This window comes from Simochromis diagramma, unplaced genomic scaffold (genome assembly GCF_900408965.1).
Source record: "Simochromis diagramma unplaced genomic scaffold, fSimDia1.1 OVJJ01000618.1, whole genome shotgun sequence".
Lineage (NCBI taxonomy): Eukaryota > Metazoa > Chordata > Actinopteri > Cichliformes > Cichlidae > Simochromis > Simochromis diagramma.
The window spans coordinates 2,079,963-2,095,536 of record NW_024387423.1 but is presented as its reverse complement, the minus strand read 5'-3'; the positions used below and the strand labels follow the sequence as shown (position 1 = coordinate 2,095,536).

Here is a 15,574-nt window from a genome sequence, read left to right as displayed (position 1 = left end):
AGACATTTTAAAACTCAAGTAAGAGACAATAGTGACAACATATCACATAATCTTACGAAAACGTACCTTGGTTTTTATTGGATTTTTTTGTTGACGCGCTAATACTCTACAAAGCCCCCCTGAACACGTCATATCCGGAAGCAAACAAGACCAGCACCAGCGTGAGGAAACCTCACATGGTTGCTAAACGTAAAACTAGAGGGTCCCTGCAGCTGGAACAGCGTTTCTGATACACATCACACTGGGGAACCTTGAGGTAACCTTGTGAAGTGTAATTCCTCTGTACGTTTGGTATAGAAATGTTTTTGCTTTGGTTTTGTTAGTTAAAACAACTCCCCAACTTTAAGCCAGGTAACGTTGCTAGCAAGCCTGCGTTTTAGCTCAGCATTCAACTGTTTGGGTTAGAAGGTGCTCACATAGCGAGGTCTCAAGCGTCTTATTGTATCTTACAGAAAATGTCTGCGGCTAAAGTCAAAATGCGGGAGAAGAAGATGAGAAATCAGCCCGCCAGTGTGCAGTATCCATCTTCTTCATCTAACGTGGAGAGCAGCACGCAGAATGGAGCAGACGCCCCTGGCACCGGTACTCTTGCCTTCCCTGGTTATTTCACGTAGCCTATTACATATTAAACTGGAGGAACGGCCAGCGAGTCCCCTACAGTAATGCAGAACAAAGCACACATGTGTTTTCTTCCAGTTTTGCTCTCCTTGGACTGTATCATACATACTTGAAAGATAAGGTCATACATGACTGTATCTGATATAGCTATACATTAAATATCAAACACAACAGAACATTCTTCCTGTCTAAGTAAATGGATATATGTCATATCTGATATTTCTGCTACTTGCCATGCAGTGCGTCCAGAAAGAATTCAGTGTGTCACTTGTTCCATGTGTTGTCATGGAAGATGCATGAAAACATGTTAGTTGTGCCTTATTCCAAAATGGACTAAATTGTACATGACATATCTGATAATGACAAAGTGAAACAGCTTGCTTGAAACAAAGGTATAACTTGTAGATGAGTATTCACAGCCTTTGCCATGACACACAGATTCAAGTTCAAGTGCATCCTGTTTCAACTGATCGACTGTTCTCATAGCTGATTGGAGCCCACCTGTGGTAAATTCACCACTCTTCACCTGGCCAGTACCATCCCGACAGTGGAGCATGGTGGTGGCAGCATCGTGCTGGGGGATGTTTGTACATGTGCAGCAGTGTACAGAGACATCCTTTATGCTGACCTGCTCCAGAGCGCTCTGGGCCTCAGACTGGGATGAAGGTTCATCTTCCAACAGGACAACAACCCTAAGCACACATCCAAGATAACAAACATAACTGATCCCCATCCAGCCTGATGGAGCTTGGGGGTCTGCAAAAAAGAATAAGAGAAACTGCCCAAAAATAGGTGTGCAGAGCTTAAACTCAAAAAGACTTGAGGCTGTAATTGCAGCCAAAGGTGCTTCAACAAAGTCCTGAGCAAAGGCTTTGAGTACTTATGTACATGTATGCGTTTATAGGACTGCATCTGTCTGTGAAGGTTCTCAATCATCCAGCTCATCACAGTCTAAGGAGCCTGGAAAGAAAAGCGTCTGGACTTCTTTAAGTTCCTTGAAGACGTTTCATCTGAGAAGGTTTTTCAGTTCTAGGGTCAAATGGTGGAGAGTCCCAGATTTTAAGCCCTATGGGAGTGCACTTGTCCATGGTCACACTTAATTTGGAACAAATCAGAGCATTTATAGTGAAATAACCTGAGTTCAGGTCTAGCACCTCCTGTTGTGCTGACTGTCTGTCACTTGGTTCTTATGATTTTTTTTTTTTTTTTTTTTTGACTTTTTTTAAGTGCCCTCCAAATTTTTGTTTTCTTTCTAGTTCCTCATCTTCCTCTGTCATATGTTGTTCATACAGTGAATATAGGGAACATACTTTTTCCAAGGGAGGAATCCCTTCTTATTAAGGTTGTTTCTATGATGAGATTCATGTGAAAACAGAATAAACAAGAGGACAAAGATGTTAGATGCCTTATTAAGTTGGGCAAGTTTTCACGCATTTGTAGAGGCAGACCACACTTGACTCACTCTCACTTTTGTTTGACCCCGACAGGAAAAAATGCTGATCCTCTCAAAGGTGGTCTTTCGGAGGTGCACCCCTCTACAGAAAGGCAGAAGAAAACTCCCCACCAGAGCGGATGGGTCCGTGGACATCATAAAGATGGTGGTGGCTACACTAAGGAGATGCCCAAATACGTCACTGGTAAAATCTCAACATTTTTTACATATTAAGTTTAATTCAGAGCATAGACAGTCATGAAAGAAATGAACTGTAAAGGTATTCATGAACAGTTACGGTCCAGTGAATGACTTCCATCTCCATCTTTACCTTCCTCACTCAGCTGGAGCTTTTGCAAGGGCCAGGGCTGCAGAGGTGAGCGCCATGTTGAAAGCTGTCAGAAAGACCACAAGCAGCAGCCGTGTGTTTGAAGCTCTGCCCAAACACATGAGGAGACGAGCCATGAGCCACAACACCAAGCGGCTTCCTCACAGACTGAGAGAGGTGGCCAACAGAATGGTAAATTTCTGGACGTATTTTATTTTCAGCACTTTAATGTCTCACAAACACCTCCATACCCTTATTTTATATACAAAGTCCTCCACTCTGAGTACCTGGGACATGTCCACTCACTTGTCCTTCCTCTGTCAGCGGGAGAAGGGCCTCCAGGCTGGCTCCAAAAAGAAGAAGGAGCAAGCAAAGAGCAAGAGCCGCAAGGCCCGGCGGCGTCACGGAAACCTGCTGCTGGAGTTCAACCGCCGTCAGCGGAAGAACATTTGGCTGGAAACGCACATTTGGCACGCCAAGCGCTTCCACATGGTTAAAAAGTGGGGTTACTGCCTCGGGGACAGGCCCACATACAAATGCTACCGGGCTTGCTACAGAGCAATGAGCAGCCACTGCCTCCTACAGGTAACCACCTGCTGTTCACACAGACTCTGTGAATAATTTGTTTTTACGTACTGTAATGTCGCTGTCTGGAACATCAGCTTACATTTTGCATTATCTCTGCTCAGGATCTCTCTTATTACTGCTGCATAGAGCTGCAGGGGGACGAAGACAAGCTTCTAGCTGCTCTTTCACAGCTGACCAGCAAGGAAGCAGGTAAGAAATAATTGAGGTTTTCCGTTGGGCTTCTCTCTTTGCCTTCAGACAATAGTTCTGATGGCAAAAGAACCAGACGGGTTTTTATCAGCAACTCCTGCTAACTTACACATTTAGTTTAAGTAGTGTAGTTATACACCTTTGATTTTCTTTTCTAGGCCCTACGTTTGCTGCAGCACTGTGTCTGTCAGGAAGGAGACAGGGCAGTGTCATGGTGTACAGAGCTGGACGGTACCCCTCACAGCCTCTGGGGCCCGTCACCTTCCTCTGGAGACCCCGCACACAGGGCTCAGTGCACAGGCAGCTGTGGATCTGGGCTCATCCCACTCTTAAGCAGGTGTGACTGGTTTTAGAGGTCTGCTGGTTGTAAATTATTTTTATGGTTGTCCTTTTGAATTTTTACTTGATATTATTACATTTACAAATGACTCCAGCAGGACTGTTAATTCCATATACGGTATCCTCCTTCCAGGATCTTCTGCCTGAATTACAAACTGTGTGTCAGTGTTGTGAGGCTGTATTACCTCCGGCTGCACCAGTAGAGGTTAATCTCACCTTGGAGGCAGAGTCGGAGCCTGAAAACACACCTGAGACCAAGCCGGTACCTGGAACCAAGAGAAAGCGTAGCCGTAAAGATGCCACTGGACCCCCTGCAAAGAAGATCCTGGGTGATGGAACAAGATTACGCTCCACCCCAGTGAGCTGGAGGTCCAGCTCAAATGGAATAGTTATAAAGTTTGTGTCATTTCAGGAACAAACCGAAGCGTTTGATTGAACGTTTATTTAGGAGATTGGTTTTTACTGTAGATGTTGATGATTGTTTCATTCACTTTATTCTTTGTGTGTGTGCGTGCAGTGATCTCACAATGGAGATTGTACGCTATCGGCTGATTGGACCACAGTCCCATTCGGTGTTGGTAGACACTTTAGAAGCTGCTACAGGCTGTGATGTAAGAACTGTACTATGTTATTAACTTGAATTGTTCCCAAAAGGCGTTTTCATTTTCACTTCATGCTTGAATTTGTTTTTTGTAAACAAGGAAGTGCCGAAATCCCAGACTTGCTCCCTCTGGTGGCCTCAGCACTGCTCAGATGAGGCCAAGATGACTCTGCATCAACAACAAGCTGATATCTTTAACATCCTGAAAGGTTTGTTTTTCCTCTACTTTTTAAAATCCCTGATTACTTATTTTGCTAGTTGATTGTGTGTCCAGGCTTTTCTGTCTCACCGTGACTGTCGTTCACCCAGGCATCTATTCGACCGCCGAGCTCCCCTCAGGCACGGTGCTGGGTCTGACTGTGGATGACCCGAGGCTCACTTTACCAAGAAAGAGAGTTAAAGCTTTGCCTTGTGTAAAGCAGGCACAAGGTAAAATCAGATATACCAGATATGACGGTGGAGGAGGGGAAAGGGGTTTTAAAGTCGAGTACTTGTACATCTCACAGTATATCGACACTGTTGCTTCTCTCCTGCCGCAAAATCTGACATAGCAGAGAGTCAGTCTGTTGTTTCTGGTCCTGAGGTTGTTTCAGTGAGTACACATCTGGTTCTGTGCTCCGGGGAGCCTCTGCTTCGCCATGCAGATGTTCCAGGTTCGAATCCTGGCAGAACCCTGTACTCCAAACACACCCTTAGTGACCGGCAACAGCTGACTTATGAGAAGATGCTTGAAAGATGAGGTCTGTTTTTAAAAGGGCCCTTTACTGATTTAAATCGGATGTACCATATTCATGATCCATTCTCATTGCATAAATGGAAAAATAGAATAAAAGTCTCTTTTGTTATCTTAACATAATTATTATACTTGATATTCAATGTCTTATATCAAGCTGTTAGTTTCTAGTTTTTCTTTTATCAAATTTCAGTATGAAGTTGATCATCAGGCATATTTCAGACTGTGAGGGAAAAGCAACAACAAATATGTGAACATATGAATAAACAGGAAAATTCTACAATTAAAAATAGAACTGCTTGGCTAATAAATTTATGCCTTCATATTTTCCCTCAGCCTTAATGGCTTCGCAGCATCATGAGGCTGTAATAAGTGTAAATTGGGAACCTTTTATTGTTCATATGGGTGGAGCTCTGACAAACAGGTTTGCTGTGATATCTGGGTAATATTGCTCAGTACTATTTTTCTTTGCCTCATCCTGCTTTACAGTAGGAGTACTGAGTTATTATAGAAAATGCATATTTGATGTCTAGCATCTGAACTAAGTCAGGTTTAAATCTTCATATTGGACTTTATTGACTATACAGATGACTAGACACCCATCTAGTACAGATTTTCTTGTACTAGATGGGTGTTTTGCTCCTCTTTGGTAAATCGGTGGTGAAATGGGACCCACAGGGGCATAACATTATGATTGATCACTCTGTGGCCATCCCTAATCAGCTGCAACATTAAAACAACCTGCCCTGCTGTTGCCATGGTGGTGTGTGCTAGTCTGCACCGATGCTTATGTGGGTGGTATATGTTAAAGTAACATCCACATAAATTCCAGGACCCAAGGTTTCCCAGCAGAGCGCTGCATTGCAGCGTGATATGTTATTACTTTAACGCTCTGTGTTTTGAATTATTTTGGCAAATCAGGTTCTATTAAGGCCAGACCCAGTGTGAGAGATGCAAACATGACTTTGGCTGCATAAATGAAAACTCTGCAGATGTAACAACGTTTGTTTTTTTTTTTTTTTTTAAATCATTGATAAATCACCTGCTTATCAAAATTTTAGATCATAAAGCAGAGGTCGAGGACTCTCTCACCTCACATTAGTGATGCTGGTTATATAGGGGTATGCCATGTATGTGTGTTTCTTCCAGAGGTGGACGAAGAGAAGAGGCGGAAGCTGATGTTGGAGGGAGTACCAGAGCCTTGCTGTCAGAGTTTCATTTGGGAACAGTCTGTGCGAGACAATGTCACCGATAACAAGATATCTGAGCAGGTAGCTTATTCTCTCGCCACTAGCATTGTCGTCGTATCGTGCGTTAGCCTCTCCATTCCTGAAAGAGCACATGTGGCTCTTACTTGTCACACTTTCTGTTACTGCCTGCAGGAGCTGAACCGTATGAGGAGTGAGGTGCTGGTGCCAGGCTCCAGGCTGAGCCCAACTCCCCTGCAGGGTCGTGTCCCCATTCTCCTTGTTGAGCAGCCGGGCAAGCAGGTTGGGCATGAGATGAGCTCGTGGGGAGCTGGATGGGACCTGTTGCTTCCCAAAGGCTGGGGGATGGCCTTCTGGATCCCACTGGTAATACGTTTTGGAGTATTTTTACTTTTCCTTGGAGTGGTTTGGGTGCTTTCACACTACTTGGTTTGGTTAAATCGAATGCTGCCACGTTTACTTATTTACTGTGTTGTTGGGTTGATGTACTGTGAACTCATATAGTGAGTTTTAGTTTGCTTCAGAGTGCACTGTGGTGTGGTTTATTTCTTGTTACAGTGGAGGTTTCAAGAAGAAAATAAAAGACAGATCTGAATGTTTGAAAATGTTTTGGAAAAATTCTGTAAAGATGAGATGAAAAATACTCAAAGGATAAATTCAAATGGTTTATTTAGATAAGTTGAAAAAAAAGTTAAACAAGCAAGTAAATAAAGAAACAAGGTAAAATGAAGTAATAATGAAAAAAGTTAAACAAGTAAATAAAGAAACAAGGTAGAGGAGAGAAAACCCCAACAATCCCCTCTGAGCAAGCACTTGGCGACAGTGGGGAGGAAAAACTGCCTTTAAACGGGCAGGAACCAGGCTCAGGAGGGGACAGTCAACTGCCGGGACTGGTTGGGGGGGGTTAACAGAGGTGGAGCAAGACGAGGCTACATCAGGTGAGGAAGCAGTAGCGTCTCTCCTCCGGAACAAGTGGAACCATTTTTTCTTTTTTTTTCATGCACTTTTCCACGAGCGCTTTTTTTTTTCTCCAGGATGAGATTTCTCAACTCATCAATTGTTTCTGTGTTTTGCTTTTCAAGTTTCTCACATCTTTGTTCCACCTCTTCTAATGTTGCTTGTTGTTCTTCCAGCTTGTCTTGGAGTTGTTTGGATGTTGCCTCCTGTATCAGCTTGTCCTTGTGCATGTCTGCATTTCTCTGTTGCACTTCTTTGTGCTTGTCTTCCAGCTGCTCGTTTCTTTTCTGGATTTCTTGGAGCGTGAGCTGCAGGTCTTCATGTATTTTGTCTTGTTGTTGTTTTTGTGCCTGCATTTGAGTGTTTTCACGCTTCAAGTTATTATATTCCACCAAAATCCCCTTAACGAGCTCTGAGTTGTTTCTCGCATTTTGCTCGATCCTTTTCTGCATCTGTGAGCAGCGTTTCTCCAGTTTGTCCTTTTCTTCTTCCACTTTAGTTGCTTTGTCCTCCAGCTGATTACAAAACTCTTGCAGTTTTAGATTTTTAGACTCAAAGTCCTGGACGATACGCTTTCCTTCTTTCAGTCTTTCTTGTTGTTGCTCTTTCTGTTGAAGAAGGTCTTTATTTTGGCGCAGTGTTTCATCCAGGCTTTCTTTCAGCATTTGGTATTTTTCCTGCATGCTCTTCAGTTCGTGCTGCATGTCTCTTTGCTTTTTGTCATGCTCTTCCTTCTGTTGGAGGAATTCTTTCTTTTCTTCCACAGCTTCATGGAGCTGTCTTTGAAGGAGCTGATTCCTTCGCTCCATGTATTGGAGATCCCACTGTATCTTATCAGTCATCGTTTTCTTGTCTTGGAGCTGGTTGGTCATTTCTTTTAGTTCTGCACTCTTTTGCCTGTTTTCTTTAATGAGGTGCACAATCTGCTCTCAGGTTTGAGCAAACTTGATTCCCCAGCCCTCATTAATAATTTTTATGTCCGGCTGGCGCTGTTGTCTGTCTTGCAGCTCTTTATTTTGGGCTTCCATTCATCTACACTTGTTCTCCAGTTGAAGTTTCTCTTCTTCAGTTTTGTTGCATTTTTTTCTGGAGAAGGTAGTTTTCATTCCTACTCTCCTCTAACGCCCTTTGGAAGGATGACACGCCATTTGGGGTAATTGGCCGGCCACGCCAGGAAGGAGAGGCGGCGTAATCTTTTTGAATTGGTTGTTCTTTTTTCTTGGAAACATGTTGGAGTTTCAATACGATGACTTTGTTTCTGTGGTGAACGTTTGTAGGCTGCAAACACAGATGCTGCTAAAACGAACTAAAACTTGTTGTTTCTCACCCCTACTTAAGGAAACTCATCAAAGGACCTAAGATTCTTAAGATCTCCCTGTGGCATCATCACTAGGGATTGGTACCGGTATCCGGTGCCATGATGGCACCGGTTCTGTCATAAACGGTAGTAACCAGACCGAAAAGCAGCGCACATTTCGGTGCTTTATTTCGGTGCTTTTTTTTCCCTAAGCTGTGATACACTTTAGATTCTAGCCAATCATTTTACGTTTCCGAGGATAGTAGGCGGGCCCAGGTACGTACGTTCTTTTAGAGCAGAGCTACAGATTTAAAAATGCCCAAGGCGAAGCGGTCAAAAGTCTGGCTGTACTTCACAGCAAAAGATGCAAACTCAACAGCCTGCAACAAGTGCTTTAAGGTGATACTGTGATACTGTGCAAAGGAGGTAACACCTCAAATCTGATGGAACACCTGGCGACGCATAGCGGGGTTTTTTTTTTAAAAGCCGAGAAATGCGCCGTATTTGATAGCTTGCTGCGAGACCTCACACCGTGCACATCTACTGCGGGTGGGTTGCCTGTTATCGGACCCGGAGTTTGCAACATCCCCCGAAAACCCGAAGAGTAGAGTCCTGGCCTCTAGCCCTGCCAGTGTAGCAGAAATGATGACGGCAGCAGCCGTTCTTCTCTGCGTGAGTAGCTTAATGTTGTTTGTGTGTAATTTACGTTGAGTAGGCTAACCACGTTATTAAATTAATGCATGTAAGGTGAACTAGCAAACACCGTCGTAGCTACATGCGGCTGTCTTCTTGTTTGATGGCAGATGCTCCCTTCACCCTGGCCAAAAAGGCTAAAATGACCAAAGAAAAAGTGGGAAACAGCTAAACATGAGAGGTTTTTGGACAAAGTTGGTGTTTTTTTCCATTGTTTAAGCACTGCTTCCAGCCAAGAGTGATACCATATATGCCCCATAGCTGCAGAAACGGCTAACATTGTTATCTTTTTACAAAAAAACAGCTGAACATGAGAGGTTTTTGGACAAAGTTTGTGTTCTCCATTCTTTAAGCACCGGTTTGAGCACCGTTTAAGCACCGACACAGTTTCAAAAGTACCGGTTTGGCACCGGTATCGGATAAAACCAAAACGATACCAGTCCCTAATCATCACTCCCTAAGCCAATGAGATTGTCACAAGACATTTTGGAATGGGGTATTTTTTTTTAAACTGTTTTCAAACTTAACTTAAAATTTCAGTGTTTCCTAGTTGTGGACTATTGGTTAGTCCAGCCGATTAAGAAATTAATTATTTTAAATTATCCTACTTTTTTTATAAAAGAGAACATTTATTAAAGAATATGTATTTAATTAAAAAACTCTGTTCATCTAAAGCAGGGGTCAGCAACCTTTAAGACCCAAACAGCCGAAGATCCATAATTGGCCTATCTGGGGTTGAAAGTCTCGATAAATGCACGGCGTTTCACCGGGTACACCGGCTTCCGCGAGTGTGACGCTTACTTTGAGCTATGAAAAAATAACAAAATATAATTTTATTTGTATATTGCAAAATCACAATAATCTTCCAATTTAGAACTACAAGTTTAAAAAAAAAAAAAAGAACTAACATAAATAAAATACACTTCAGCTAAATACTAATTTATTTTCCCAAACCACGCAGAGCCGCACTATAAGGACTAAAGAGCTGCCCCCTGATCTAAAGGGTATAACAAAAAGGGGGAGCTTCCTGCTCGAAAATGAAATGTCCCCACTGGGCGATCGTGGCTCACGAGTTAGCCTTGTAATCGGAAGGTTACCAATTCGAGTCCCGGCTTGGACAGTCTCGGTCGTTGTGTCCTTGGGCAAGACACTTCACCCGTTGCCTACTGGTGGTGGTCAGAGGGCCCGGTGGCACCAGTATCCGGCAGCCTCGCCTCTGTCAGTGCGCCCCAGGGTGGCTGTAGCTATAGCTACAGCTATGTAGCTTGCCATCACCAGTGTGTGAATGGGTGGATGACTGAACGTGTAAAGCGCTTTGGGTTCTTAGGGACTAAGTAAAGCGCTATACAAATACAGGCCATTTACCATTTTTCTGGGCGTGGGTGCTTAACTAGTTAAAAAGAACAAAAAAACAAACAAACATCTGTCTCCTATTTTTTATGTCACACAGGAAAGAAGCTTCAATATCTGATGAGAAGACATTAATTTGTTGGTGTTTGGTGCAGTTTTCTGGGTTGTTGTTTATTTACAGTGGAGATGAAGATCTCTAACAAGTTGATTTGTTCACATTTGCACATCTTAATTTTTAAGAGGAATGTGTTTTTTTGAGTTTGTACGCTATATGCATGTAAGGCAACAGTTTCCTCTTTCACTATTTTTGTGTGCTGCATTTTTCTCTTTTAACAAAAGGGGGACAAAAGACATTTAAGTCAACCTAAGATGATTTGTTTAAATTTTTACAAGGTCTTACTGAGGTGATGCAAAGTGAAACATGCTTTCTTCTTTTTTGGTAATGTGCTGGAAAAGCTTGAAAATTGACCTTGAATGTGCTTAAAAAGTGCTTGAATCTGACCCTGAAAAATGTGTATGAACCCTGAGTGGGGCAAAAGCAGATACAGTGGGGGGAATGATTATTTGATCCCATACTAAATTTGTAGCTTTGCTCTCTTTGCTGTTCCTCCACAGCTGAAAAACACTAATGGGATTTTGTCATCACCCTGCGCAGTGGCCAGTGTGGATCCGATAAATTGATACCATTAAAATCTTGGACAAGTTCGAATATGGCTCATCTTGACCTCAAGTTCAGAGGTCAAGTTTCCTGACAATCTTGTGAATGTGGTAACTTGACAACAAGGCCACATAGGATCTAAAATTGATACCATAGTTGTGTCTTCTAGGTACTAGCAGTTTTTATGGAAGTTTAATTTTAATGGAGAGAGATCAACCAAAAATCAAGAATTTTAAATGCATTACATATGTTATAAATTGATTTACATGTCATTGAGTGAAATGGTATTTGATCCAGAATTCTGGCATAAAAATCATGGATGAAAACTGCTAAAGGATGGGTCTTCCAGCATGACCATTACCCAAACGTGGCTAAAAAAGAAGCTCATTAAGATCACAGCTAACCAGTTCTCAATCCTTAATATGAAGTCTGTGGAGGGAGCGTATGCTTTGAGTTACCAAGAATCAGCCAAGAAATGTAAAGCATTTAGAGCTGCTGTAAAGATGAGTGCGAACCTGGTAAGCAAGTTCTGTTTTACTTCACATTTATTTCACTCGTAAATCAGTAAAACAGTGCATAACTTTTGTAATTTATTTCCTCTGGATTTTGGTTCATATTCCAACTCTCTCCATGAAAATAAAGGCTGTTAATTTCTTTGTAATTAAACTAACTTGCAGTTTCTGCAGGAGATCAAATGACCATTTCCCCCTTTGTGTATGATAAAATCAAAAAACTATAGAATAGAAAAATACATCTGCTTGTCAGCTGTTCAGGAAGTGATCTTATAATTAGCCTGTTTTTAAAAAATAAAATAAAAATACAATAAACGGTCACTTGGTAACTATATTTCCACTTTACTTGTTTGCCATCAAGTTGTTGTGGACTGTAAGCTCTGAGAGTTAATAATCAGTTGTGTGTTTTTCCTTGAATCCTGACTCCACAGAACATACATGTGCACATTAGAAGCAGAAACATTTAATAATGGTCACTTCTTTTTCTTGTTTGTCTGTTGGTTTGCAGATGAAAAATGTAACACTGTATCTTTTTCTTGGTTTAACCCCCCCAAATAACCTAAACTGCATGAAAGGAAGCACACTTGACATGTCTATAACCACCTTCATCTGATAACCTACTACCCAACTGCTTAAGGCAGGATCACCTAGACTGGTTGCAAATAAGCCAGATGGTGATATCAAAGATTCTCAGGCTTTCACTTTATATTTGCTTCCTCATTTTATTGATAATGTAGAGTGATGTTGGTAAGATATGCTATAATACTGTAGGGCCTTTACCTTACAAAATGAAGCATCTTGAGGTTGTTGTGCTATATAAATAAAGTTGAATTGACTGAAGCCCTCAGATTTGCTTTACCTCTGAAGTCGGCTAAAAATCCATCTCTTCTGTGTCGTTTCTCCCTCCTGCAGGTGTACAGAGGAGTTCGCATAGGTGGACTCAATATGAGTCTGAAACACTCTCAAAACAAAGCAGCGCCTCACTTTCCCCGTGATTATCCAGACTGCCCCGCAGGCATGCGTTTTCAGGAGGAGCAGGAGGCCGAGCTGCTGAACAAGTTTAAAAGGTCAGCTGGACACTGAGTAGGGAAGGAAGAAAAATATTAATGCAGTGTGTGATTAATTTTTATCAAACATGGTGAGGTCCGTTTTCAGTGGGGACGTTTTGTCCTGCCAAAGCTTTTGTGTATCTTGTAATATTATTCTGGCGTCTAACTACTATGTCAGCCTGCAGACAGAAAACAGAATCTTAAGAACTTGCCCAGAATCTCAAAGTCGTTTATACATGTTGGATATGTTTCTCCAATTTGTTTTAATTAACTGCTGGCAACGTTAAAAGCAATCTTTCAAATGTGATGGTAAAATATTTTCAGTTACATAAACATTAGCTGAGGTGATAATGAGACTTTATTGGAACTAAAAACTCTTCGCCGTGTTCTGTTTTTAGTGTAAAGTCATAAACGGGGGTAATAATATTCATAATCTACAGCCTGAGTGGTGAGATCAGCAGTAGATTAGAGGTTTTGATAAGAGGAAGCACTCCAAAGATGTGACCCAGTTAATTTTCATAATGCGGATCTCTGTCGCCATGCAGATGAGATGCTAATAAAGTCGCTTGTCCCCTTCTATCCACTGCTCGACACTTGTGATGTCTTGCATAAATTGGCAAGGTTGCCCAATGGTTTGACAAGGTTTGCCCTTTTGACCTCTCCGTAGGCATCCACCCGCCAAGAGGACCAATTACATTAAGCATGGCTGTGTGGCTCCTTTCCGTTGCCCTTGGCAACAGCTGGCAGAGGAGTGGGAGATCATCGTGCGGGAAGGAGGCAGCCAGACACGAACCACAGCGCAGGCTGACGCTGTGACCGAGGAGAGGACATCACAACAGGCGATCAGCATAACAAAACCTCCGAGCCGATTCACTGTACTGAGGTACATGTTTTAAACGTTTGTAGTGTTCTTTTCTTAGAGTGAAGATAAACTTTTATCAGTACTGACGTGTACAATAACATACACACACTGGTGCTCCCAAAGTGCCTTTATCACACACGTCTAAATCGCACTTTTAGAAATATTAATGCAGCAGACTTTTTAGAGTCCCTTGAGATTAATGTGCTGTGTTTTTGGGAGGCCGTGGACTCCAATCATCTCTTTCCTCCTCTTTGTATTTTTTTATTAAGAGACACAATCGCTGCTTTTGACAGCTTTGATGCATGCTGCTTCTCCAGTCTTACCCCCCTTTCATCATAATGTCCCCGATGAGAATACCCAAAGTACATCCAGCCTTAAATTGCTGCAATACATCACTGTGATTAGTGGAGGGGAAAAGTAGCATCTATCCTCATAAAACCATCACATAAGCTTTGAGTAATGACTGACTTTATGGGAAAAAAATTGGATTGATTTTCACCGTCCGTTGGCTCCCTTTTTGTTTTCAACATTAGGCATTAAAAATGTTCTCCAACAAAATTTGGTCTATGAGGATGGCTAATGGGGCCAATGAAAATGCTACTTTTCCTTTTAGTATTAATCACCTGATTTAAATGGGGCTTTTTAAACAAATCTTTTTTTTTTTTTTGCTTCCTAGGAACAGAAAGGCTTTGAAGCTGCTTTCTGCCTGGTGCAGACCCACAACATCCAAAGGTCAGAGGCCATGCCGTGTTGGCGAGCTACCGCCTATCAGCTGTGAAGCTGTGACATCGTTCCTGTCAGCACATGCGATGAGTCTGGTGTGGGTGCATGTGTCGCTGCTGTCAAAGGGCAAACCGGAGTACCATGCCATGTTATGCGTACCAACTCCAGAGGACCTAAAGGCGCTAGGAAATCGACAAGGAACTGGCGGTCCTCAGGAGCCACCACACAGAGACCACTTTAAAAGCAGAATTAAACGCAGAAAAAAGGACCCTAAGAAGGCCGCAATACCCTCTGTAACTCCTGATAAGCCTGATGGCAAGAAGGCAGACCTCATCTTTGCTTCTGACTTAGGCACCAACGCATCCAAAGACCCTAAATCCTTCTCGGAGTCTTCCTCAGACCTCGTCCTAGGGCTGTGGCCGGATCCTCTGCCCAGTGTTGCCTCTCACTGCTCCCGGGTGACCGTGGGCTGGGTCACTCAGGGTGACTTCTCCATGTCTGCAGGCTGCGGGGAGGCTCTTGGATTTGTGAGCGTTGCTGGGCTCCTTAATACCCTCCTCAATCAGACAAGCGAACACAAAGGAAAGCTGCTGCTTCGGAACCCCACCTCCTTGCACTACCGCTTTGCTAAGATCAACATAGAGGTCTGATTTAGTCTATGCAAGTTAATGCCAAGAGTTCAGTAAATTGTTTGTTTCATTTGTTCAGTGATTTGATGGAATCTGTGTGCCTTGACTGAAGATTTATTGACTTGCATGGCATCACAACAAGACACCAAGTGACTTTTTAGTTGAGTATAGTATACTCTGAGATACATCTTTACCTTTTGTTTTACTTAGTTAAATCAATAATCTGTAAAAGAATCGGTTGAGTACTGTAAATGAATGAGAGCCTTGGTTTGTCTCAGAAAGATTAAAACTTTTAAGTTTGGGTTTCCTGAAGGAATGGACTTGATGATTTATGTTACAGACTTTGTGTTTAAGAGGGTGTTTGCAGCTTCCATTGCATTGAAGAGGTTTTGAGTATATGCTATGAAATAGGCGTACTATACTGAACAGAACTGCTGTTGTGGGAAACCACAGCCATTAACCTACAATCAACATAAGTGCTCAGAACAACTGATGCTTTAACATTCATTCTTTTTATAGTCACACCGGCAGGAAAAGCAGTTTCCTGCACATCCCATAATATGTAGGTGGAAGATAAGAGCATAGTTGCTTGGCAACATTAAAGTTTAGTATGTAGTTCGAGGTGAACATTATTGCTTTTATTGGTAACAGATTTTCGGAGCGATGCCTCGGTGCGAGCCACTTTATTGTGACAGAAGATTTTAAAAACATGGCTCCTGAAGCACTTTTTTTTTTTTTTTTCTCTCCCCATTTTAAAATTAGGCCATGTCAGATCAACATGGCACAAACTGGGCTGGCTAGTCTTCTT

General features: G+C 42.3%; 1 protein-coding gene across 2 annotated transcripts; it reads left to right on the top strand.

The window, feature by feature from the left end:
- Positions 1 to 139: 139 nt before the first annotated feature.
- On the top strand, positions 140 to 15,078 carry pop1 (POP1 homolog, ribonuclease P/MRP subunit). 2 transcript variants are annotated; one of them, XM_040012951.1, is made up of 16 exons: positions 140 to 256; positions 453 to 582; positions 2,106 to 2,255; positions 2,395 to 2,570; positions 2,703 to 2,963; positions 3,068 to 3,155; positions 3,314 to 3,492; positions 3,628 to 3,890; positions 4,012 to 4,105; positions 4,196 to 4,304; positions 4,405 to 4,524; positions 5,978 to 6,099; positions 6,211 to 6,402; positions 12,416 to 12,570; positions 13,220 to 13,435; positions 14,091 to 15,078. In XM_040012951.1, exons 2-16 carry the CDS (start codon positions 456 to 458, stop codon positions 14,785 to 14,787), a joined length of 2,949 nt encoding a protein of 982 aa, XP_039868885.1. In that variant the 5' UTR covers positions 140 to 256; positions 453 to 455; the 3' UTR covers positions 14,788 to 15,078. The 2 variants fall into 2 exon arrangements, with proteins under 2 accessions (XP_039868885.1, XP_039868886.1); XM_040012952.1 differs by having other exon boundaries at positions 248 to 351.
- The last annotated feature ends 496 nt before the right edge of the window (positions 15,079 to 15,574 follow it).